This window comes from Ipomoea nil, unplaced genomic scaffold (genome assembly GCF_001879475.1).
Source record: "Ipomoea nil cultivar Tokyo-kokei standard unplaced genomic scaffold, Asagao_1.1 scaffold1043, whole genome shotgun sequence".
NCBI lineage: Eukaryota > Viridiplantae > Streptophyta > Magnoliopsida > Solanales > Convolvulaceae > Ipomoea > Ipomoea nil.
The window spans coordinates 7,493,197-7,517,395 of NW_017617471.1; the positions used below are offsets into that span (position 1 = coordinate 7,493,197).

Genomic DNA, 24,199 nt, shown 5'->3' on the forward strand with positions numbered 1-24,199 from the left:
TTTTTTTTTTTTTTGCACAGGCCAATTTCTTCATATGCACAGGCCAATTTCTTCATATGCTTTTGTTTTTTGTACAAGCGATATGCACAGGCCTATTTCTTCATATGCTTTTGTTTTTTGTATTTGGTGTGTGCATTGGAGTGTTATGACGTGTACAATAGACCACATGATGCAAAGTTCCATTGCCAAAAATTTGCACACGCCATACCATAAAAATGCACACACCAGTGTAAATAACAAAACTAAAAAAAAAAAAAAAAGACACGGACCACATGATGCAAAGTTCCATTGCCAAAAATGCACAAAGTTCCAAAGCAAATGTCTATATCTAGAACTAAATTAATTTACACACGGATCCAGTTCTCAATCAATTTTTAGGTCATGCATCTAATTTTAATTAAACCTTCTTGCTCAAGAATCGCTTGGTTCACGCACCAACCAAACAACACACACGCATCAACCTAACAAAAGAAACGCAAATAAACTAAATGAGAAAGACATGAAAATATAAATAATATTGCCAATTAGCAACTAAACCACATCTTATCTTGCACACGGTAAGACACTGCTACGCACAAACAACCACACCAAACAAGGCAACCCCCAAAAAACACATCAACACGAAAACAGTGGTGCACCGGCCTAAAAAAAGAAGAAAAAAAATAGTTTGTTCACCAACTGAACACGCACACGCTACGCACATAATAGATATTCTAGTTTGTCCACCAACCCCCACCCCCCTCCCACCATCCCAGCGGAAAAAACCCAATTATTCAGTGTATGCACAGACGATGACACGTAAATGCACTTACCCGTTCGTTTTCTCCTCAAGCCTTGTTCACGCCAAGTTCACCTCATCAACCTTTGTAGTAATTCAAAGTATTAATTTCCATCCACAAACTCCCTAATTTAATGCTACAGATTCCAATAAAATTATGTCCATAAATAAATTAGAATTACAATTACTAATATATCCTTTACATTGAAAAATGTCATTAATTACTACCCTAATCTCTTATAATCTCAACCATTGATGAAAATTGAATCAATGGATATTAGGAGGCCTCATGGTCTCATCTATTAGAAGGGGTGCACCGGATTCGAATATATATATATATATATATATATATATATATATAGGGGTGGCTTCAAGTAAGAACCCTTTCTTAGGTATGAAGCTAAGAACTAATCTAATCCATCCAAATTCTCTTAATCGATGGTCAAGATAAATAAACATTTTAATGTGCATCTTAATCATAATTAATTAGAAAGGATATTAGTGTAATTTTATCCATCTACCAATTAAAATCAAATATTATATTTAAATTCTTACCAAGATTTTAGGATTACAAACTAAGAAAGGAGTCCTTTTGCTTTCTGATTCTGCATTCTGCGACAGGGTAGCATTAGCGAATGTTCAGTCATTTAATTTTGGAGAGAGACGCAAACCACCGGTCGTCGACGAGTGTTGCTGAGGGATGGCCAATGGCGTCAATGGAGGTAACTTAAATCTTTTTCTCCATACACTTGTGCGTAATCCCAATTCACAGTCAATGGTAAATTTCCATTCATACTACTTTGTGCTTCCCAAGAATTGAATGAAAAGTGTTGTTGTATTGTGTTGCTAGGGAATGTTGAACAACGGTGCTTTGTACATTTACCATCCGTCATGCTATGATTCTGACATTTTTGCAAACTGTCTAATACGTTACGACATAAATAGTATATCCCAAGTACACAACACTGTCTTTAACATCAATCTGTTTTCCGTAAAGTCATTAGGTCAGTAGTTTTGCACATTGTGGCATATACGAAACAACCCAAGTGCACACTGAAATGTTTTCCGTCTTGTCTTACTCAAAATAATTGTGCAAAGTATGGCGCACACAGTATAACTCAAATGCACACCCTAGCATGGCACATCAACATGGTCTGTACGTAAGACAAGATGAGAAACATTTTAGCGTTGACTTGGTGGGTCGCACTGTGTGCACATATGGTCAGATATATGTGCCACACAGGACATAGACCACCTAAGTGCGTGAACATAGCTATAATTGTTTGTGCCATATAGTGAAGACAAATTATATCTTTATAATTATTTGATTGCTCCACAGATCATGGCGACTCATCAGGGAGTTCACCCGGTTGTATAATGAATATTTTACCGGGATCAACGAAGTATTGGACTCAAGAGTGTGAAGAGTAGATGAAACATGTGGTTTGGTAGCGGTTCTCAAGTTTGGAAGCAGGAATTTAATTCTACACAATGTATGCAGTCATAAAGAGATTTGATGTGTGCCGTGCGACTTAAAAAAGGGACCGCCATGGGGAAATCATATGGAAGTATGTGTTATGTTCACATGCGGGGTTCAAATTCCCAACTAGCAAAGGGAGTGGTTTAGGTGTGCTCTCAGAATAGGCCAACACCCCAACTAAAAGGTGACGTATCACAAATAGGGTGGGATGCAATGTTAAAATAGTATTCAAGAGATCAAGGGACGGTGATGCCTTAGACTACCGTTGCCTTAAAGCTATTTGCACATTCTTTATTATTCCGATTGTGTATGAATAAATGTAGAACAACTTGATTTAACAGGTTAATGTGTGTGCCATAATGTTGCACAATGTGCGTATAAAAAGACATAGTACAGGTTGTTGTGCACCTAGGTCAAACTATGTGTGCCTTATTGTGCAGTGCTTCTGTCAAAATGAAATCTCAGAAATTAGGATGATGTTTTGTACAATGGTGTGCACTGAGGTTACCCCGTGTGTGTCATAATGTGCAAAATTAGTACCCACAAAAAACCAGGATGATGTTATACACTTCGGTGTGCACTTGCGTTAAATTGTCTGTGTCATAACGTGCACAATGAGTATGTGGCTAAAAAGACGTTGCTCAAGTTGGTGTGCACTTGGGTTTGACTGTGTGCATGTGGGTTGATAGATCAGGGTGTGCACTTGGGTTGGACTGTGTGCACTTTGGTTACACTAGGTGTGCCATAATTTGCAAAATTAGTTTCTGTATGAAAATGTGGGGAAATAGCAAAAGAATGAAAACACAAAAACCAAATTTATGTTAAAAGAAAATGTTGTGCACTTGGGATAAACTGTGTGTGCGAAACCGTTAAGTATGAGTATGACGAAGAGAAGCCATATAAAAAGTCGGGTTGTGCTTGGGTTTGAACTGTGTGCACTTGGATTTACGAGTTTATGCCATGGCGCTCTTGAGAATTGATGCATGAATTACCGTGTGCACTTGAGTTAAAGAATATGTGCATATATGCACACGTACACGAATGTGCCTGCACCAATTCCCCCCTAAACATGTTAAACGATGTGTGCAGCATCACTGCAAAGCATCAGGCTTGCACCCAAAAAAAAAAAAAAAAAAAAAAAAAAAAAAAAAGAGATAAAACATAAAACTCCATTGGATTAAATCTCAAACATTATAAACAAAATACTTAAATGTACCTAAATGAACTAAACAAAAGCGCTAATCTACTAGTTCAAATGAGCACAAGCATTGTTATTCCGTGTCATGGTATTCAACTGCGCTATAGATGTTCTTGGAATGGTGTACGTTAAACTCAATGGCCAAAATCTGACGCATATAAGTCATCCTCAACAAATCAACAAATCAAGACCCCTGGTATATCACCATTTTGCAACACACAATCCCATTGATTCACTGATTGCCCCAAGAAGGTCTCCATGTGCCGCATCACAAAGACACCATAATCCACCTTGTTACGTGCATCGCGCCAACACATCTGCATCCTTCTAGTGATAATTTTCTCTACGACCGCCTCATACCAATCATCAACCTCATCATCAAGGAACACAAACAACAATATTTCTGGCGAAGGGCGTAAAACGAAAGAAAACATTAGAAATTGAATATATAACAAAATCAAACATTAGGAAAATAAAGGATGGATGAAAAGTTGGAAAACAATAGCGTGTGCACATAAGAAGGACTTTGTATGCCATAATGTGCAACAATACTAACGGAAGGAAGACACGCAAACCAGGTTGGTGTGATAATTAGTCCGTGTACATAGGATAACATGTGTGTGCCGAAACGTGCAGGCTTAATTACAAAACAAAAAATAAAAAATAAAAAATAAAAAATAAAAAATAAAACTGGAAAACAAGTTCGAGTGCAACTGTGGTCATGAGTGTGTGCCATGCAGTGATTGACCCTGAGCATTTTTTGATAAGGGAATAACACATTGAACTAACCAAGAACATTTGTTGATGAAAGTTAATAGTATAAATGCTGTGCACACAGAAATACACACTAATAAAAACAAGGGACAAAATCGGACAAAAACAAAAACAATCCACAAGAGAAAGAAAGTGCAATAATGAAAACAAGATGAGCCTCCAGATCATACATGTACTTAGACCATCGCAATTAAGATGTAATTATTTAATAAATAACGCTGCAATATGATAATATATGATCATCGTATAGTATCACCTTGTTCCATTGACACCGTGTTCAGAGGGAGAGTGCCAGTGGACCTGTCTGAAAAAATATCTGATACCATTTATACCTAGATACTGCTGACCAAGCGGCCAACTTAACTGCCATAGCCACCGTCGATGAACACATCCCCAAACCCTACAGACCTACACACCCACACCCCAGAATAAACGAATACCAAAATAAATAAATAAATAAAACACAGCGGCAAATAATGCACCCTGTTTAACGCATCAGGAAAAAAAAAAAAAATCGAACGGACACTCTTGCTTCCGTGCAGGGACGCTTTGGATTCCGACCATCAATTCCGGCCATCTACCTGAGAACAGAAGCACCAAAACGAGAGAGGGAATTGCGATAAACGGCGTGCAACAGTCGAGCAATCGAAGGAGTCCAAATGAAATTGAAACTAGCGTTTGACGAAGAGTATAAGTCGAGAATTACGCAGTAACACCTCATGACCTTCTGTTGAAAAACCTAAACTACCCTTAATTGCCTTTAATTAAATTCCTCCAGGACTAAATAACATATTAAAACTACTAAAAATATACATTGATCAAGATAAAAGGCTAAGATTAATTCCTAGGTTCCTACCTAAAGATGGGTTTCTTTTATATATATATATATATATATATATATATATATATATATATATATATATATATATATATATATATATATATATATATTAAGATCTTATATATTAAAAGAAATGAAGCTTCTCAAAAAAAAAAAAAAAAAAGAAATGAAGCGATGAGGACGAAGGCCAAGACCCTTATCTCCACAGATCTCAGCATTTCGTTTTCGTCGTTCTTCAATGATCTCTCTCTCTTATCATCTACGGACAGATGAGCAAGCGTGGGTATAGACCGTTGTCCTCCGTGTGTAAGGGGTTCATCTCCATCTTCTTCGTTTCCGGACATCAACGCTGGTATCTCTCTCACAGTCTCACTCTTACAACCAAGAATGTTAGCTATGAATTTATCAAATTTGAGGTAGAAAACGTACTAAGTATACTGTTAATTTCTTTCTTTAACTTAGGGTTTTTATGTCTAACTGTTTTCATCATCTCCGAATCTCATATCTGTTTCAAATTAGCACTTTATCGAATTAAGCTTGTTTGTTTTTAGAAAATAAACATTAGTTCTATTATTTTTAGTATTATTTTCATAGATCTAAGCTTTGCCCGTAATTTTTTTTCCACGAAATCCACTAAAAATGTTCTAGGGTTACTTTTTTCGATTAAAACAGAAAAAAGTTTTGGTCCTTAAATTATTAGCCTGATAGGTACTTTCTATATGATTTTTGTGTGTTTACTGTTTCTTCTTTGGTTTAGGCCTAAAATAGCAATTTTTCTAACCATTCATTTTACATATTGATATTGTTGGTTTTCTGTAATTTTGAAGTTTCGAGTAACAGATAAGTATTTCCATTTTTCGATCTATGATATTTACAATCTGTTAATAAATTATTTTTTTCGTACATATCTAATTTTTTGAACCTTCATTGAACCTAAAAGATGATATCTATTTCTGCAGAAACAGGTTGTAGACAGGTTCTGGAGTAAAAAAAGCATCAAAAAGCAAGAGAGGATTCTCAGTATTACCTTGGTGAGCTGTTCTATTCTTCCTCCCCACCCAGATGACTATTGATGCAGTTATCTTCGTCATCCAGTGAGATAGGGTATTCTACACTTACTGATTTTGTGTCTACAATTATTTTTCATGTATAGTTAGAGTATATATACACATACATTTGATGCAATGTATAGCATGGTAATATTTCTAATACAAAGCATTATGTGTATGTATGTCTAAATTTGTTTGATAGACTGTACTTTGCTTTTTGCAATGTACTTTGCTTTTTGCTATTAACTTTTCAATTCTTCTGGCAAGTATAGATGATATTATTTTACATTGATAATGACAATGTATGCTACTTTTGTCCCCATTTAATAATGTAATCATGATCCCAAGTATATTAGATAACATGTTTAAAGTTAGCTAACAATGTTTTTCCAGCATGTTAATTAAATCTTTCTTTGTTCTTCCATCGCATCACCATCGTTCTTGAATCTGCACCTGAAAATAACTTGAGAAAACTGCAAGATAGCTAAAATAAATCTGTCACATTGAAACAAATAGTTCAAACCTAGACATAATTGTCACTTGGGCCAAAATATACTTGCTGTTTTATCATATGAAGAGCAGTTTCATAATCTATAATTCTATATACTATATATTCTCTGTTTTTTATTTTTGAATATTCGCTGTTTCATAATCTTACTTTTCTAATTTTTAGGGAACCTATATACATGTCAATATTTTAAAGGAAGAAGTGAAGAAATATCGCAATATTTTTGAAGAAGAAAAGGTGTACTATGTCAAGTCCTGGTGGTCACTACTACAACAGTTCTGTCACAGTCTACTGGCCTTGGGGATTTTAGAAGTGGTGATGTTGTTGTCAGTACCATCTCTGATATGTTTATGCATCAAGAGGTGAGTTTTAACTAATCTTTGAAGACTAACAAACCATTAGAATCATTGTTCACTTTATATAAACAATTACTGTAATCTGATCATTTACAGGATGGGGATTGTAAATGATCAGCTTGTAGTAAGGGTGAAAAAAGTGGCAGAAATGAGCAATAAGGTATAAACTTACTGTTAGAGTGGTGGATAAAACTGGAGATCTCTCTTCCTACTATGAGATAGGGAGTGTGCTTAATTGGAAGGTGTTCCAGCAGGCTTACTATTTGATAAGTATCAAAAGGTAAACTCCAATGGAATTAACCAATAGTACACATTACATCTGCAGTTCCTATTTTCGATGTCATGAAGATCTTCTTGCATCTACAGTCCACAAGAAAATAAATAGAAAGAAACTTATCTTTATCAGAGGTTCATATGCCTCTGGATTTTACTTTTCACCTTCGAAATTGTTTTGCATGCCGGCATGCAGACCTTGGTCTCCTCTTTTGAATCTTTCTAAGCTTACATTCGTTTGTTGATATCCAGATGTAGTTATACCTAAGCTGCGAACAAATTGGTTAGGGTTTGTGGCTAATGAGATAAAAAATATATTCAAAAATGATAGAATTTAAATAAAATTAGTAAAATATGAATACAAACTGAGTGTTTTAGCAAGAAATTAGTAGTTTACAATGATCTAGCAGAAAATCCAAATTTCAAACACCAAACAAAAGGAATTTTGGACAATTATCTAACCCTAAAAATAAAGCATTATACGTACTGCCTATGGTAAATTAAATCGCACACAATAAACATATATAAAGCGGAAAAAAAAAAAAAAAAAAAAAAAAAAAAAGGAAGATATACCTTTGATGTACTGCGAGATTGCTAATTTCGACATTGAGATATTAGGGTTTCTTAATCTGTCACCAGGAGCGTATTCATCGCTAAATTGTTAAAAATTATGGACTATATGGCAAGAACTAGGAGGATTTGGTGTTTGATTTTGGCAAGAGAGAGTGGAGAGAATCTGGACAGGCGAGGAGGTACGGAAGAGGAAAATGATTGTAGAAGGGAGTCTCTGTTTTTTTACAATTGTTATTGCATGGACCATGGTCCACACAACTTGTGTGGACCATGGTCTAAAACAGCGCCTCTCTCCACTTATGGAGAGACGGCACCGTTAAATCTTTAATTTATTTTTTTTCTAATTGTTATTGTATTACTAGAGTAGTGCCCGCACTTCACCTTCTTTCTCGCGTTCTTCTCTGGCATTTTCGTCGCCAGAGCTTCGTCGTCTCCAACGCTTCATCGTCTCCCCTGCTGAAACGAAGAAAAGCTCCATTGCTACAAAGATTCGTAAGGTATTATTCCTATTAGAGCTTCAAACAAGAATGTATATTATTTCTGGATTCTACCTAGGGTTTATGCATTTATACCCTTATAGTGGTTTCTCTGCATTTTTTTTTTTTTTTTGGATTTTTTGTTGGTGAATCAATTCATAGAACATGCAATATTTTTTACCTAGGGTTTTTGTTGAATTTTCTGAGTTTATTTTTATGTGATTTCAGGAGGCAAAACACCCAGAAATTAGAAAGCACAATATTTTCAATTTAGATGCTTGCTATGTTGAATGTTACATGTAATGTAGCAATTCTAGAATATCAAAATCATAAGAAAATTTGTGAGGAATTGAGGATTGGGTGTTGGACAGGTAAGTCCTCATAGCCCTCAGGCAATCCTAGTTCTCTATCCCAGTTGATGGTTTTCGAAATCTGAGTTGTGTATAAGTGTGATGTGAGTATAGTCGCCTTCACGCCATGCCTAGAAAACTGCTTGGCCATGTCCACCATTAGTGTCATGTGGCCTGGAGCCATCATAGGCAAAAAGTATGCATAGAGAGGGGAAGATTGAGTTTCTATTTTGTAAAGTTTTTCTGTGTTATTTGAGAAGCTTTACTATTTCTAAGTATGGTAAAATCAAGAATTGGGTGTCTTGGGAACTAATGGGGCTTAGAATTTTCCTAATGTATAAAAAGTATCAGAACATTAGGCATGGTTATAATAATGTGTGAAAACCACCCAAGTTGTCATTGCTGATTGATATATATAGCTTCCATTTTTTGGGTGTTATCAATTCTGAGTTTATATAATAATGTTTGATGTTTTGGAGTATGCACTTTATTCTTAAATATTATGATCTTTATGTTTAAAATTGGTTGCTGAGTTGATTATTGAGTTTGAATACAATAAGTTGGTGCAATTTAGCAGTCCACTTAGAGGCTTAGGCCATCATTTAGTTATTTGTCATAATTTGATGAAAATGTACATTATTTTTTCTCCTAATGTACATTATTTTTTCCCTAATGTACATTATTTTACAGTGTTGGGTTTTAAGTGCATCAGAATTAAAATTTCATTCAATATGAAAATGTACATTATTTTTATCCTTAGTGTACATTATTTTTTCCCCTAGTGTACATTATTTTACAGTGTTGGTGTTTAACTTTATCAAAATGAAAATTTCATTTATGTAGTGTATTTTAACTTGTTAGTCCACAGCAAAAGATGACTTCAAACAAAGATACTAAGCAACCAAAGAGAAAGTATCAAAGAGAGCTAGAGCAATAGATAATGAACGAACATCACAAGAGTCCAAGAGCAACAGTAGCATCTCGAGAAAAACAACCTTAACACTAGAATGTCGCCTATCGAATTCCTATGGTTGATGGAGAAACTAACAGATGAACAAAGAAAAGCGATAGAAGATATTGGATTTGGATCACTACTACAGTAAAAATTGTCATGCTGGGATACAGAATTGTGTGCATACACAGATTTGATATATATGTGCAGGCCATTTTTCTAAGATCCTTGAGAGCAAAGTATGCATCATGCACAATAATGCTGCCAATCAATTATGAGAAAGAGGAAGTGCTGAAGAAAGCAAGAGAAATATATATTTCAAAATGACATGGAATGTTCAGTAGATTTGAGTAGGTTGCTATAGCGGGTGGAAAATTAATTTTTGGTTTTGGTTCCTTGATTTTTTTAACAAGGTTGACATGTGCATTATGCAGTGACAAAATGATGTAAATTTGCCAAAGTTTGATAGGTTACTATGCTTTAAATTCAAAGCTTATCAGTTGCAATATTTTAATGTCATTAATCATATTATATTTTGCAAAATTTAGATATAAAAAATTTAATATCTAAAGTAATTAACCACATCATCAAAAATTAAAAGGGAATGCAAAGTTATCAAAAACCTAATGCATTATTTAGCTTTTATATGTATATATATGAACAAAATGTACTACATAAATGAAATTTTTATTCTGATACACATAAACACCAACACTGTAAAATAATGTACACTAGGGGCAAAAATAATGTACACTAAGGACAAAAATAATGTACATTTTCAGATTGAATGAAATTTTAATTCTGATGAAGTTAAACACCAACAATGTAAAATAATGTACACTAAGGGCAAAAATAATGTACACTAAGGACAAAAATAATGTACATTTTCAGATTGAATGAAATTTTAATTCTAATGAAGTTAAACACAAACACTGTAAAATAATGTACACTATGGGCAAAAATAATGTACACTAAGGACAAAAATAATGTACATTTTCAGATTGAATGAAATTTTAATTCTAATGAAGTTAAACACAAACACTGTAAAATAATGTACACTATGGGCAAAAATAATGTACACTAAGGACAAAAATAATGTACATTTTCAGATTGAATGAATTTTAATTCTAATGAAGTTAAACACCAACAGTGTAAAATAATGTACACTAGGGGCAAAAATAATGTACGCTAAGGACAAAAATAATGTACATTTGCATATTGAATGAAATTTTAATTTTGATGCACTTAAAAACCAACACTGTAAAATAATGTACACTAGGAGAAAAAATAATGTACACTAATGAGAAAAGTAATGTACATTTTCAGCAAATTATGGCAAAGAATTGAATGATGGCATAGGCCTTTCAGTGGACTACTAAATTGCACCAACTGGTTGTATTCAAACTCAATAATCAACTCAACAACCAATTTTAAACATAAAGATCATAATATTTAAGAATAAAGTGAATCACTCCAAAATATCAAACATGGAATTCTAAATCAAGTCTATATCCTGCAAAATTCTATTACAACTATAGTCAATTATCATTTGAAATATTTTGAGATCCAGACCTAACACAAACTAACTTTGAACTACTACTACCACTTGAATGAACAAGATATCCACTCCCGATAATCTCTTAAACAACTTGTTGAACTGGAGATTGGACTGCAGCCTTTGTGTTTCGAAGTCTTCTAAACTAATAGGACCAACCTCAGCTTCAATATTTCTTCTAAAATCATCAAAACCTGCCTCACAAACTTGACAAGCTTTGCAGTTATCTTGACTTGAAATAACTAATCTTTGGAACTTCCTACACATTTGTATAACCCAAACTGAAGATGCAACCATACACATATTTGAACCGGATGAAATATCCATTATCCTATCTTCAACAGCTCTTTTTGTCCACCTTCAACATATATATTGGTTAGGTATTGTTCCAACACAGTTAATGTTGAGAATACGTAGACAATGTGAGCATAAGATTCCCATCTCAGAAAAAACTTACAACTATAGCAAATGTTCATATCCTTGAGGTTAAAGCAAACCTCATGCCGAATAATGTCAATATCCGAGCGCCAAACATGATATTTCAACTCGTCCACACTGCTCAACATTATCTCTTAACTGAAAATTACAAAAAACACAACAACTATAACCAAATGGAAATACAACTATAACAAAATGACCAGAATGCACTACATAAATGAAATTTTTCATTCGGATGCACATAAACACCAATAGTTTAAAATAATGTACACTAGGGGCAAAAATAATGTACACAAGGGGCAAAAATAATGTACACTAGGGGCAAAAATAATGTACACTAGAGGCAAAAATAATGTACATTTTCAAATTGAATGAAATTTTAATTCTGTTGCACTTAAACACCAACACTATAAAATAATGTATACTAGGGGCAAAAATAATGTACATTAAGGACAAAAATAAAGTACATTTTCAGATTGAATGAAAATTTCATTCTGGTGCATTTAAACACAAGCACTGTAAAATAATGTACACTAGGAAAACAAAATAATGTACACTAAGAACAAAAATAATGTACATTTTCAGATGACTTGTCTCTTTTAGTGTGAGCATGGAATCAGATTCAGAACATTACTTTCCTCTTTTTTTCTTTGTGTTTTTTTTTTTTTAAATCTTCTTGTTCTCATTTAGAGACATAATCAAATTCAATGTCGCATTCAAAATACTAGATCACCTGTCAAACACTAATTGCTCAGTCTAGTAATAGACAGAATGCACATAAACAATCAATAAGAAATGCAAAACCTGCAAATTACTGGCTTTTGAATTTATTTTATCTTATACATTACTAATGAACACCATATCAAACCAAGTTCCAACAAAATTCATTTGACACTATCTATTTCAAGCAAACTGCGGTTCCAAATTCTATGAATCATGTGACATCAACTGAAAAGTAATGGAAATTATGCATGGAAATAATGTACATTATAAATTAAAATAATTTACATTATGAACACATATAATGTACAGTATGTAAACGACTAAACAAACCCTAATCACACCACATTCACTCAATACACGAATCACAAACCTGGATTTGTATGACTAAGATCAACACCAATTGGATAAATTGAATCAACATCAACAAAGCATTCAAATCACCTATGATACATAAAAAATATACACAATGAATAAAAAGAAAAATAAAAACCGAAGCATAAATTGCATAAAAAATGGTGTAAAAACCTGCAATATTATCCTCCAAATCAATCGCATCTACTATGTTGTTCGTATCACCAATACTATCCATGATCCGAGATGAGTATTCAATAGCATTACCAAATCGGATGAAGAAACAAATTGCGTAGTCCGTATCAAATTGAGGAGAGAAACAATGAAAACCGTGGAGAAATCGCAGAGCAAATCGCGAATGGCTGAGTCGCAGAAAGAAAGAAGAAACGCAGAAGGAAAGAAGAAACAAAGAATGAAGGAACGGCTAATCTAACGCCGTTAACAAGCAAGCAACAAATTTTTTTTATTAAGACATAACTACGTCGTTTTGATGCTTGGTCCACACAAGTTGTATGGACCATGGTCCATGCAATAATTTGCCATGATAATGGGCTTGGGTCATATATTACCAGATTAGATATTATATATTACATATAAATATACTGTTGGGTCATTCTTTTGGGCTTGGCCATGGTCCTTATATTAAACAAATAAATAAATGAATAAATAAATAAATATATATATATATATATATATATATATATATATATATATATATATATATATATAATTTATTTATAAATGTACTTATTAATTTCTATTATTATTATTATCTTTTATTATAATAAAGCAACAATTTTCGCCTACACATTAAATTTAAGTACTCTTGGTATATTAAAAATTAACTTTCACAAAATAACTTGCACAATATTTTGTGTTAGGACGACGAATTCCCTTTTTATCCACTACAACAAGCGATATATTTAATGGTTAGTTATTTGTAATGGTCAAATTACATGAGAATTTTTATTTCAGTTACAAATATTTGAAACATTAGTTATTAATATTATATTATACATCTAATTTTAGGGCAGAAGTAAGCTTTGCGGAAAGAGTGGAGCATAGTTCGAAGAAATTAGGGTAGAAGTAAAGCTTTGCGGAAAGAGTGGAGCATAGTTTGAAGAAATTTGGGTAGTAGCAAGGTCTTCAGACAGACTACATCAACATAGATCGAAGAATTGATCGTGGAATCAAAGTTCTTCGGACAAAATAGAGAAAGCAAACTGCACATCGATGTCTAGAGAGAAGATGAAGCGTCGGCTAGATGAAAGCAAAGGCCGGGTAATTTGATGCTCGGTCTATATCAAATGCGCAGATATGGGCCGGGGTCGGCTAGATGAAGGGTAACCTAATATTGGGCCTTAAATAAATGAAATAAACAATTCTTTAATCATTGGGCCTAATTACATCCCGCAATTATATTATGACAAGTAATTGAATAAGTATATTTAACATTATATAATCAGGATGTATATATTAATATGTTATTATTATTTTATTAAAATAATACATTATTTTATATATTATATAGCTAAATAATAATTTGATGAAGCTAATAAAGATATAATTTTTATATAATAAATAAATTATCTGTTGCACATTTTATTTTAAGCCCTAATCATAATTAGTACTATTGCAGCAAATATACAAATTACTGTGCTGATCAATACTCAACATCAGCTTAAACACGATTGCGCGCCGATTAAATCTCGAAGACACTTCGTAGAAGGATATGAGAAATATTTTTCTATCTCGCACGTGAGTTTGCTTTGAGAAAGTCTGTCATTAATCATGGTTAAATGTACGTAGCACTTTGAAGAGTAAGTAATCTAAGGAGATTAAAAATTTTAATTGGTATGGATAATGGACAATCTATAACTACGACAAAAAATGTTGTATACAATTTTTTTTTAATAATGTGTAATGCACTTTCAATGTTAATTGTTATTAAATAATTTACTCTATATAAATTTTCTTCATTTTTTTTATTATTATGTTATATTGTTTAATTATATTATTATTATTTACCTTCAAAAAAAATTATTATTATTTATGGCCGTGCACCGCACGGGTACAAGTACTAGTATATAGAACGATAGAAGAATGTTGACAATTTTAGAGCTCTATGTTCATAATTTTATCACTATATGTTCATAATTGTAAGTTCATAATGTTAGAGCTCTGTGTTCATAATTCCATAATTCCATAATTGTACATTCATAATTACATAACTGTACATTCATAACGTCATGGCTGTACATTCATAATCCCACAAACGAATAACGCCGTTAAAGACGAGACAAAATAAAAAAAAAAAAAATTTTAACTGGAATGACGCGTTTTCCCTGAAAACGACGTCGTTTTGGACTCGTGTCCACAATGCATTGTGGACACGGGTCCAGGGCATGATTTGCGTCCAGACCAACAACACGGCAAGAAATAAGTGGGATTATTATTGTTGGACCATGTTTTATTTAGTTGTGATCGTCTTTTTAAATTTTGGACGATTAAGTCATTATATATCATATGGCCCAATTTATATATATTTTTAATGTGTAATTAATTTTTTTTGTACTAATTTAAGTTTAATATATTTTATTATATATATTCTTTGTAATTATCAAATTTTAAGAACTCATTGTCATTTATATTTTTGCAATGAAGAAAGCCTCAATGAGGTTGAGGTATCTACGAAATAAAGAAATTAAAGACAATTCAAGTATGATTCTTTCTTAGATTTTCTCTGGAGGAGGATCGAATGAGAGTGGGAGGTAGATGTATGGAATAATAAAAAAGGGTATTTAGGGTTTTTTTTTTTTTGAATGCTACTAGCTCTATTACATTGTAGTATCTGTTCATATACTTTCTCAACCTACTGAAACACAAAGAGCTAATAACGCCTCCACTGAGGCTCGAACTTACAACCTTCCAAATGGAAGTCCAACCCGGGTATTTAGGGTTTAAAACATGTGAATTGTAACATTTATAGGATGGGTTGTTGGGTTTGAATTAGTTGGGTTGGATTAGGTCGGGTTTGTGTCAGAGTTTGTAGCATGTTATTGCAATGAGTTGTATTTAAATACTAGTATTTTTTATGCGCGATGCGCAAAATATGGTGCCCAATATTAATACATTATATTAAAATTTTAAATTTATTTAGATTTTAGATATTTAAATTATTCTAAATAATAATAATAATAATAATAATAATAATAATAATAATAATAATAATAATAATAATAATAATAATAATAATAATAATGTAAATCATTTCTATAAATTTGATAATTATATTTATGTAATAATTAACATATAACTCAAATATTTAATGTGTATATATTATTATTAATGAAGAAGATAAGAAAATATATGGTGGATGCATGTGCATGGTAACAATAGTGGAAAAGATAACGGAAGTTATAACGGTAAGGGTATGTTTGTCCAAAATATTTTAATGTACTACCTTTATAGCATAATGTATAAAAATAAAAAATAAAACTTAACGGAAAAAACGGACATAAATCAGGGGTATAACTTTCATTCACACTTATTATGTTTTTAGATTATGTATGGGGTGTCAAACACTTTGTGCTCAGATTGCATATAGTGGCCTCTCCTATATAGAAGGTCATGAGATTGAGTCTTGGTGGAGACAGTTTGAAAACATGTATGGTTACTTATTTCTAAAAACATATAATATTTTTTTAAAAAAAAGTTAAAGATTATTATTTTACATCTAATAATTTGTAATAGATTGAACTATGAATATTAAAATTCTATATCTTATCAATTTTAATAATTGTATCTATATATTATAAGTACATTTCAAATATTTAATAATTTGTAATATATAGAACTATGAATATTATAATGTGAAAATTGCATCTTTAGTTCCTGAGTTATAACTAAGTTCCGACTCAGTCCCTAAGTTATGACAGTATCCGAGTTTAGTCCCTCAATTATAAGCAAAGTGGCGAGTTTGGTCCCTAGCATTAATATTCTGTCTGCAACTAACGGAAAACTTAAAAACAATTTAATAATATAGGGTTAAAATAGGAATTTCAAATTATAATCCCCTTCTTATGTTGAAACCCATTGCGCAACCATCATTATTTTATTCTTATATCTAACGGAAATGGGAGATTTCAGAGTTTGGGGAAGAAAAAGACCTTCATTTGTAGGTATAAGAAGAAAATAATGACTGTTGCGCAACGAGTTTCAACATAAAAAGAGGATTATAATTTGAAATTTTTATTTTATCTCTCTATTATTAAATTGTTTTTAAGTTTTCCGTTAGCTGTAGACAGAATATTAAGGCTAGGGACCAAACTCGCAACTTTGTTCATAACTGAGAGACTAAACTAGGAAACAGTCATAACTTAGGAACTGAGTAGGAACTTGGTTATAACCCTGGAACCAAAGATGCAATTTTTCATATTAAAATTGTATATCTTAGCAATTTGAATAATTGCAAGTATATTATAAATACATTTCAAATATTTCATTTTATAGTTTTCAAAATTTGTTGTTGACCAATAGAGTAATGCTTTTACTTTTTATTAGTAACTAGTATTACTAAATAACAAATAATAATTGTTCCACCAGACAGAGATTGCAAAGAGATTGGCCGAGTTAGAGGGGAGTCTGCCACTATTTTTGTCTGAGAGGCCTTGATCAAGCCACGTGGTAAAAGGGGCATGTAGCAAGGCAAGATCTGGAAGAATGTGACTCCAAGGCCATTGTTGATGGTATCACTTCCGACTCTCTACCAAACTCCCTGGTACACAACCTTCTGGCCACCTGCAGACGCGAATTGCAGGGTATAAGAGATTGGAGAATTGCTTGGATACCTCGTAAACAAAATGCCACGGCGGATGCTCTAGCGAAATTAGCAGTCTCTCGTCCTCGTGGCATCCATATACTACCTAATCCTCCAACAGAAATCGTTCCTTACTTAGAATATGATTGCAGCTCCTTTTTCCTTTGGCGACATTTCGCAATGTAAATAAACTCTTGTACTTTTACTTCTTCATAAATATATGGGTAACACACTTCATTTGGATTAAAAAAAATAACAAATAATAATAATTGATAATTTTGAGTATAATTTTATACCATGCGTCGCACGGGACAATTACTTGTTTCAACTAAATCACAAATTATATGAATTTTTCATTAACCAATTACAAATTAGACATGATGTACTGTTTCTATCCAAGTTTGTCCCTAACAAACGAAGGCACCAATAAATAAGCCGAGTATCCAAGCTACATCCATTTTCACACTCTCATTGAGTTCGAAATACATTTTGACAGAGGTTTTATACTCTCATTGAGGAATATTTATGCTGTGCATCTGTATGCACCATGCATGGTGCATATAGATGCAAAAACGACGTCGTTTTATTAAAAACGCGTGTCTCCCCTTTAAAAAAAAAAAATTCAGGTTCGATTCCTAGTAATAACATTTTTTTGTTCATTCATTATGGAATTTTAGTTCATGGATTATGGAATTATAGTTCATCGATTATGGAACTATAGTTCATCGATTCTGGAATTATAGTTCATCGATTCTGGAATTATAGTTCATCGATTCTGAAATTTTAGTTCATTCATTCTGAAAATTTTAGTTCATAGATTAGATTATGGAATTATAGTTCATCGATTTATGGAATTATAGTTCATCGATTATGGAATTATAGTTTCGAACCTAATTTTTTTTTTTAAGGGGAGACGCGCGTTTTATAAAAACGACGTCGTTTTTGCATCCGTATGCACCATGCTTGGTGCATACGGATGCACAGCATAATTTGCCCTCATTGAGTTCGAAATACATTTTGACAGAGGTTTTATAGAATTAATTTCACTTTTGATCCACGACTTTTGAGTTCTTATCACTTTTGGTGCATAACTTTAAATTTTTTAAATTTTAGTGCATAACTTTGTTATTTTTATCAGTTTTGGTCCATCCAGCTAAATTGACGGTAAAATATTTCCGAATTTTATATTTTAGGGGCAAAATGTCATACCATGGAAAGATCTTCAATATTTAAACAAAAGAAAAATCATATTAAGAGGAAAAAAAGAGTTTGCCAATAATCGAAACTATAAATCCCATAGATCTGTATGGTTTCTGCCCGTCTTCCATCATCAAACACCTACCGATATGATTTTACAGTGATTTTGTTTAGATATTGAAGATGTTTCCTTGGGATGATGATTTTACCCCTAACAATATCAAATCAAGCAACATTTCGCTGTCAATTTGGCCGAAAGGACCAAAACTGATAAAATAACAAAATTAGGCACCAAAATTAAAAAATTTAAAATTGTGCACCAAAAGTGATAGAACATCAAAAAGTCGTGGAACTAAAAGTGAAATTAATTCGGTTTTATATATCGATTTGAAAGTGAAAATTCGACCAAATCCGGTTGTGCTTCTCGGTTCAACGCAATATATATATATATATATATATATATATATATATATATATATATATTAGATAGATTAGATATTCAATTTATTTTTTTTGTTAAAGCAATTGGGCCCAATTTAGCCACAATTAGCATAGGATAGGCCCAATTGCCCGTTGCTGAGCTGGATGTAACCTAACCTATCCTTTTAATAACCCACGTTCGCTGTACTTGTGTCTTGTAACCAGATGATGTCTTTCCTAAAGTCTCTAGATCTGGATGTCCTGAACCGTTTCACATCTGGTAGATCTGGCGGTATGTGGTGTTGCTGCGCCCGAACCACTTCTCTCTAGGCGGTGTGGTGTTGCCTCCGGCGTTGGTGTCTTGTTGCGGCGGTGGAAAAGGCATCCATGTAGATGTATTAATGGGTAGTCTCCTCTATCCTTTACTTGTTTTTGTCTCTTACTTTTCTGGTTGATGCAACTGTATGAAATATTAACATATTTCGTAAATATTTTGAAATTTATCATTTTCGTTGCTTTATATTTTTATGTGATTGATTGCTTATCATCTGGTCACGCCAATTGATTAACCAGATGATCTCATCTGATTAACTGCCAATTGATTTACTTCAATTCAATTGATTAACTGCCAATTGATTTACTTCAATTGATTAATTGCCAATTGATTAACAATGTTAGGTTGTCATGAGGCATGTTTTAATGGCTGTTTTGTGGCACTCTTGGCTTTTCATTTTTGAAAAGATTATTCAGCTTAGCTCTCAGATCTATATATATCTCTATTGCCTATTTAGATGGATGCTCAAATTCAGGGGGAAAGGCGACAGCACAAAACTCTTTGAATCTTATTCCGTCAACAAAACTAAAAGGTAGTCCATCAATAATAATCATCTCGGCAATAGCTTTCCAAACTGTACCATTATCATACTTGCCAGTTGAGGAATAGTGATCATCACTCCCCAAATCATCATCTTCATCCCCATATTCCCTCATAAGCACTCTCACACACAAGACACTTAGAACCTACAGCCATCTCTCTGCCACAGCATTCATACCGAGCTGCCTGACTGCCCTCTTTATCTTCAATTTTGTCAAGGCATTGTTTTAGTTTCTTGTTACTGGTATTATTGCTAGGGTTTCCAGATTGCATTACATGTTGGTTTTCCTCGGTTGGTCTCAGATACTCTAGCTTGTGGTAGATTTAGTTCATGTAAGTCATCCATCTGCAATAAATTTGAATACAACTAACCTTCAGGATTTTGTGTTTTGAGATTGAAGGTAAATTTCTTGCTATCTAGCATTTGGAAGACATTTTAACAAATCTTAGATCATCCAACAACACTGTCCACTAATAAAATGAAGGATAACTTTTCAATTGTACTGATGGAAGTTCTTTTGCATATTGATCATCAACAAAATTTTAGTTAGGCATGTTTTATCATCCAACAACACTGTCCACTAATAAAATGAAGGATAAAAAAAGAGAACTACTGGAGAAAAAGTTAGAAGACAAATAAAATGATACGAGATCGGAAAGCAAACCTCAAAATCGGAAATGGAATAGAAATCGGAAAGCGGAAAGCGAAATCGGAAAGCGGAGACCGGTGAAGTGGTATGGGCGTGTGAAATAATGATTTGGCCAGGGTTCAACTCTTACACCAGATGTGGACTTTTGTTGCTTTGGAATGGGCCTGTGGGCTTGTGCTATTGTAATTGTTGACATTAAATCTTGTAGTTTGCTTCTATTGTAACGTGAATCTGGGGGCGGCCTGTGACTTAAATAAAATATAACTTGTTTATTTAAGTCTCATGGCCGGCCCAAATCGTTATGCGTTGGACTCGTGTCCAGCATGCTTGCTGGACACGGGTAACAGTGCCTAATCTTCTTCTTTTTTTTTTTATTTTTTTTTATTTTAATTTCAGACCGCTTCGTTATAGGAGTATATGTTTTATTACTATATATTAATAACTGTACATTCATAACTCCATAATTGTACGTTCATAACTCTATAACTGTACATTCATAACTCCATAACTGTACATTCATAATTCCATAACTGTACATTCATAACTCCATAACTGTACATTCATAATCTTCGAAGCTCTATATTCACAATTTTAAAGCTCCATGGTCATAATTTTATCACTATATATGTTCATAATTGTAAGTTCATAATGTTAGAGCTCTGTGTTCATAATTTCATAATTGCATAACTGTACATTCATAACGGCATAACTGTACATTCATAATAAAAAAAAAAAAAAAAATAACGCCGTTAACAGCAAAACGCGCGCGAATTTTTTTTTTTTTTTAACTAAAGGACGCATTTTTTTAAAAAAAACGACATCGTTTTGAGTCCGTGTCCATTGTGGACACGGGTCCAGGGCATAATTTGCCCTTGAGGCTAGGGTGGGCCTCCCTTGTACACACCGGGGTATGCCCCGGTCTCCTTTGTATGCCTTTCAGTTTTAATTTACATTTCCGATTTTCGATAGGTGTGTTTTTTGGGAATGATTTTCCACCCTCTAACCTATAGTGCTTTTTTTCCTTCCGCTGTGGTTGTTTTGCTAGGGTTTTTTTATTTTTTATTTTTCTATACAACAAATGATACGATGTTATTTTTTGTTTTGCTGTGGTGGCTCCCGGCGATTGCCGCCGTTGGGAGACCTTGTCGAAGGTTGGCATGATCTTTGCATTAACTTTGGGCGGTGGACTCCATCTGTTTAGTTCTCCAGGTGTTTTTGAATTTCAAATCTGTATGGGGTTGATGTTGCATGGTTCATGGACCACGTAGACGGTCAACGCTGAGTGGTTCTTGTTCTGTAGACTCGGGTCGACACGCACCTTTTGGGATGACCCGAGTATTGGTGCTCTTGTGCCTTGTATTTTTCTTGGGCAGAATTCATCACGTTAGTTTGCTGATGGAGCGGTTTGGATGCGCGCCTTATGACTGCTTGGGCCGGGTTCGACTCTTCCGGTGGTAGGCGTCCTTGCCTCTTGTCAACGTTTTGGGAGTCTTTGACTTCTCATGATTTTGACTCCAGGTGGACCGGGTTGACCCGTTTCTTTGATACATATGATCTTCTTTACTTATCTATGCTAGTGGTTCCAAGTTCGTGTGGTTTTTGAGTGGTCTGTACGCTGAGCTTTGGGACAGAGTGGCCTGGGTTCGAACCTTCTCGCTGGAATTCCTATACTTGGATTTGTTAGTTTCTTTTTACGTGGCTAGACTAGGACAAATTTAAAATTCTCCTTTAAATTGTAATAGTCTTGGCTTCTTGTTCTGCTCATTGTACTTGTACTCAAGGGTATGTCCCGGTGTTGTCTGTACTTGAACTTTTGATTTTTATTTACATTCCGCATTCATCGATAACTCTATATTGTATTCACAAATTTCATGTGTTTTGACTTAGAAACACAATTTATATTCTAAAAATTCACAATTCCAATACTAGAAATACACAATTTAAATGTCGTTTATGACCAAGGTTCACCTTGTAAAGTGGATCGTGGTCCATTGTATAACAACTCGTGTAAAAGAGTCTAATTATGTTGTGGAACCGTACCCACCTTGGCACAGTTCCACAACGGCATAGTTTTCAACACCGTTCTATTTTTTTTTTTTTTTAAATAATTTGTTTTTCACTTGCCGTTAACGTCGTTTCTCTCTTCGCAATCTCACAGTTTAGAAATTATGAATTTACAATATAGAAATTATGAATCTACAATATATAAATTATGAATTTTCAGTATAGAAATTAGAATCTACAGTATTATGTTTGTGAACATGCGATGGAGCTATATGTTCATAATTTTATAAATATATGTTCATAATTATAGAGCTATATGTTCATAATTTTTTATGTTCATATTCCCAATTGTTAAATTCTGTATTCACAAATCACAGAAGTACAGAACTATATGTTCATAATTTGATAATTATACAGTTTAGAAATTATGAATTTACAGTACTTATGAGTCTACAGTACATATATTATAAATTTGCAGTATAGAAATTATGAATCTACTGTATAGAAATTCTGAATTTACTGTATTTAAATTATAAATTTAATGTATTTAAATTATGAATCTACGATATAAAAATTATGAATCTACAGTTTAAAAATTCGGAGGGGGCTAAAAAACATAATTAAATATTATTCGTGCCTTCCTGGAACAATTGGGATTAGAATTCTCTATATTTCTTTCCCAAAAAAAAAAAAAAAAAAGAACTCACATATAAAAAATGTGGAAACCCAGGTAGTGAAATTTCATCACTATCCTTGAATTACAAGAAATTTAACGACTGATCAATCAGAAGATTAAATTGGGTAGAACTTTTATAATTGAGGACTTAATTAAGTAAAAATAATTGTTAAGGACCAAATCAATAATTTTGCTATAGTCGAATGACCATTTTGATAATTAAATTTTTTTTGTATTGTGTGTTGTGAAATTTTATACTTTACTACGGAGTAGTATACATTTTATCTTCCCTTTCAATTCTGTATCCATATTGCGGACACCCGTACAAAAAAAAAAAATTAAGAATAAGGTTCAAATTGACCACTGAATGTAACCTGAAAATGCAATTAGGTCACTAAACGAAAAAAAATACAATTATACCACTGAACACTCTAAATATATGTAATTTTACTTGATAGTAAGTTACCATCAATTTTAACATGTTAGCTGCTTACGTGACAATTGAGTTGACATTTTAAAACATTTTTTAAATAAATTTTAATAATAACTAAAAAAATTAAAAAACCACGGGGTGGCCCACCCCCTTCCCCCACCCCACTATTCCTTCGTTCCTTCGTCTTCGGCGGAGACGAAGGAGGGGAAGGGGGTGGCTACCAGCTACCCCGTCGTTTTATTATTATTATTATTTTTTAATTTATTATTAAAATTTATTAAAAATGTCAACTCAGTTGCCACATAAGTAAATAATATGTTAAAATTGATACTAACCTGCTACGATAAAATTATTCAGTGACCTAATTACATTTTTTTTTTGTTTAGTGATCTAATTACATTTTCTTAGTGACCAATTTGAATTTTATTCCAAAAAAATAAAAGATATTTTA

General features: G+C 33.0%; 1 protein-coding gene and 2 long non-coding RNA genes across 10 annotated transcripts; 2 read left to right on the plus strand and 1 right to left on the minus strand.

Moving 5' to 3' along the window:
- The first annotated feature begins 5,215 nt into the window (after positions 1 to 5,215).
- On the plus strand, positions 5,216 to 10,116 carry LOC109181042. Of its 8 annotated transcripts, none has more exons than XR_002054153.1 (6): positions 5,216 to 5,487; positions 6,031 to 6,175; positions 6,794 to 6,990; positions 7,081 to 7,264; positions 8,193 to 8,327; positions 9,518 to 10,116. XR_002054153.1 is itself a non-coding variant. In XM_019330795.1 (5 exons), the coding sequence occupies exons 1-5, from the start codon at positions 5,341 to 5,343 to the stop codon at positions 9,591 to 9,593; spliced, it is 627 nt and encodes a 208-aa protein (XP_019186340.1). In that variant the 5' UTR covers positions 5,216 to 5,340; the 3' UTR covers positions 9,594 to 10,116. The 8 variants fall into 8 exon arrangements, 3 of the variants coding, with proteins under 3 accessions (XP_019186340.1, XP_019186341.1, XP_019186343.1); XR_002054150.1 differs by having other exon boundaries at positions 6,031 to 6,102; XR_002054151.1 differs by having other exon boundaries at positions 6,031 to 6,102; positions 8,198 to 8,327.
- Positions 10,117 to 11,129: 1,013 nt separating this feature from the next.
- On the minus strand, positions 11,130 to 12,766 carry LOC109181436. Its single transcript, XR_002054198.1, has 3 exons — positions 12,695 to 12,766; positions 11,621 to 11,739; positions 11,130 to 11,521 (listed from the first exon to the last, which is right to left on the minus strand). It is a non-coding gene; the product is annotated as an uncharacterized LOC109181436 (long non-coding RNA).
- Positions 12,767 to 19,344: 6,578 nt separating this feature from the next.
- LOC109181331 lies at positions 19,345 to 20,376 on the plus strand. Its single transcript, XR_002054174.1, has 2 exons — positions 19,345 to 19,516; positions 19,903 to 20,376. It is a non-coding gene; the product is annotated as an uncharacterized LOC109181331 (long non-coding RNA).
- The last annotated feature ends 3,823 nt before the right edge of the window (positions 20,377 to 24,199 follow it).

What these genes read in the sequence shown, in the direction of transcription:
- LOC109181042 (XM_019330795.1), top strand. Translation starts at nt 5,341, where the DNA reads ATGAGCAAGCGTGGGTATAGACCGTTGTCCTCCGTGTGTAAGGGGTTC. An exon ending in ATGAATTTATCAAATTTGAG is followed by an intron (nt 5,488 to 6,030) that starts GTAGAAAACGTA and finishes CTATTTCTGCAG; the next exon opens with AAACAGGTTGTAGACAGGTT. An exon ending in ATATGTTTATGCATCAAGAG is followed by an intron (nt 6,991 to 8,192) that starts GTGAGTTTTAAC and finishes TTGTATTACTAG; the next exon opens with AGTAGTGCCCGCACTTCACC.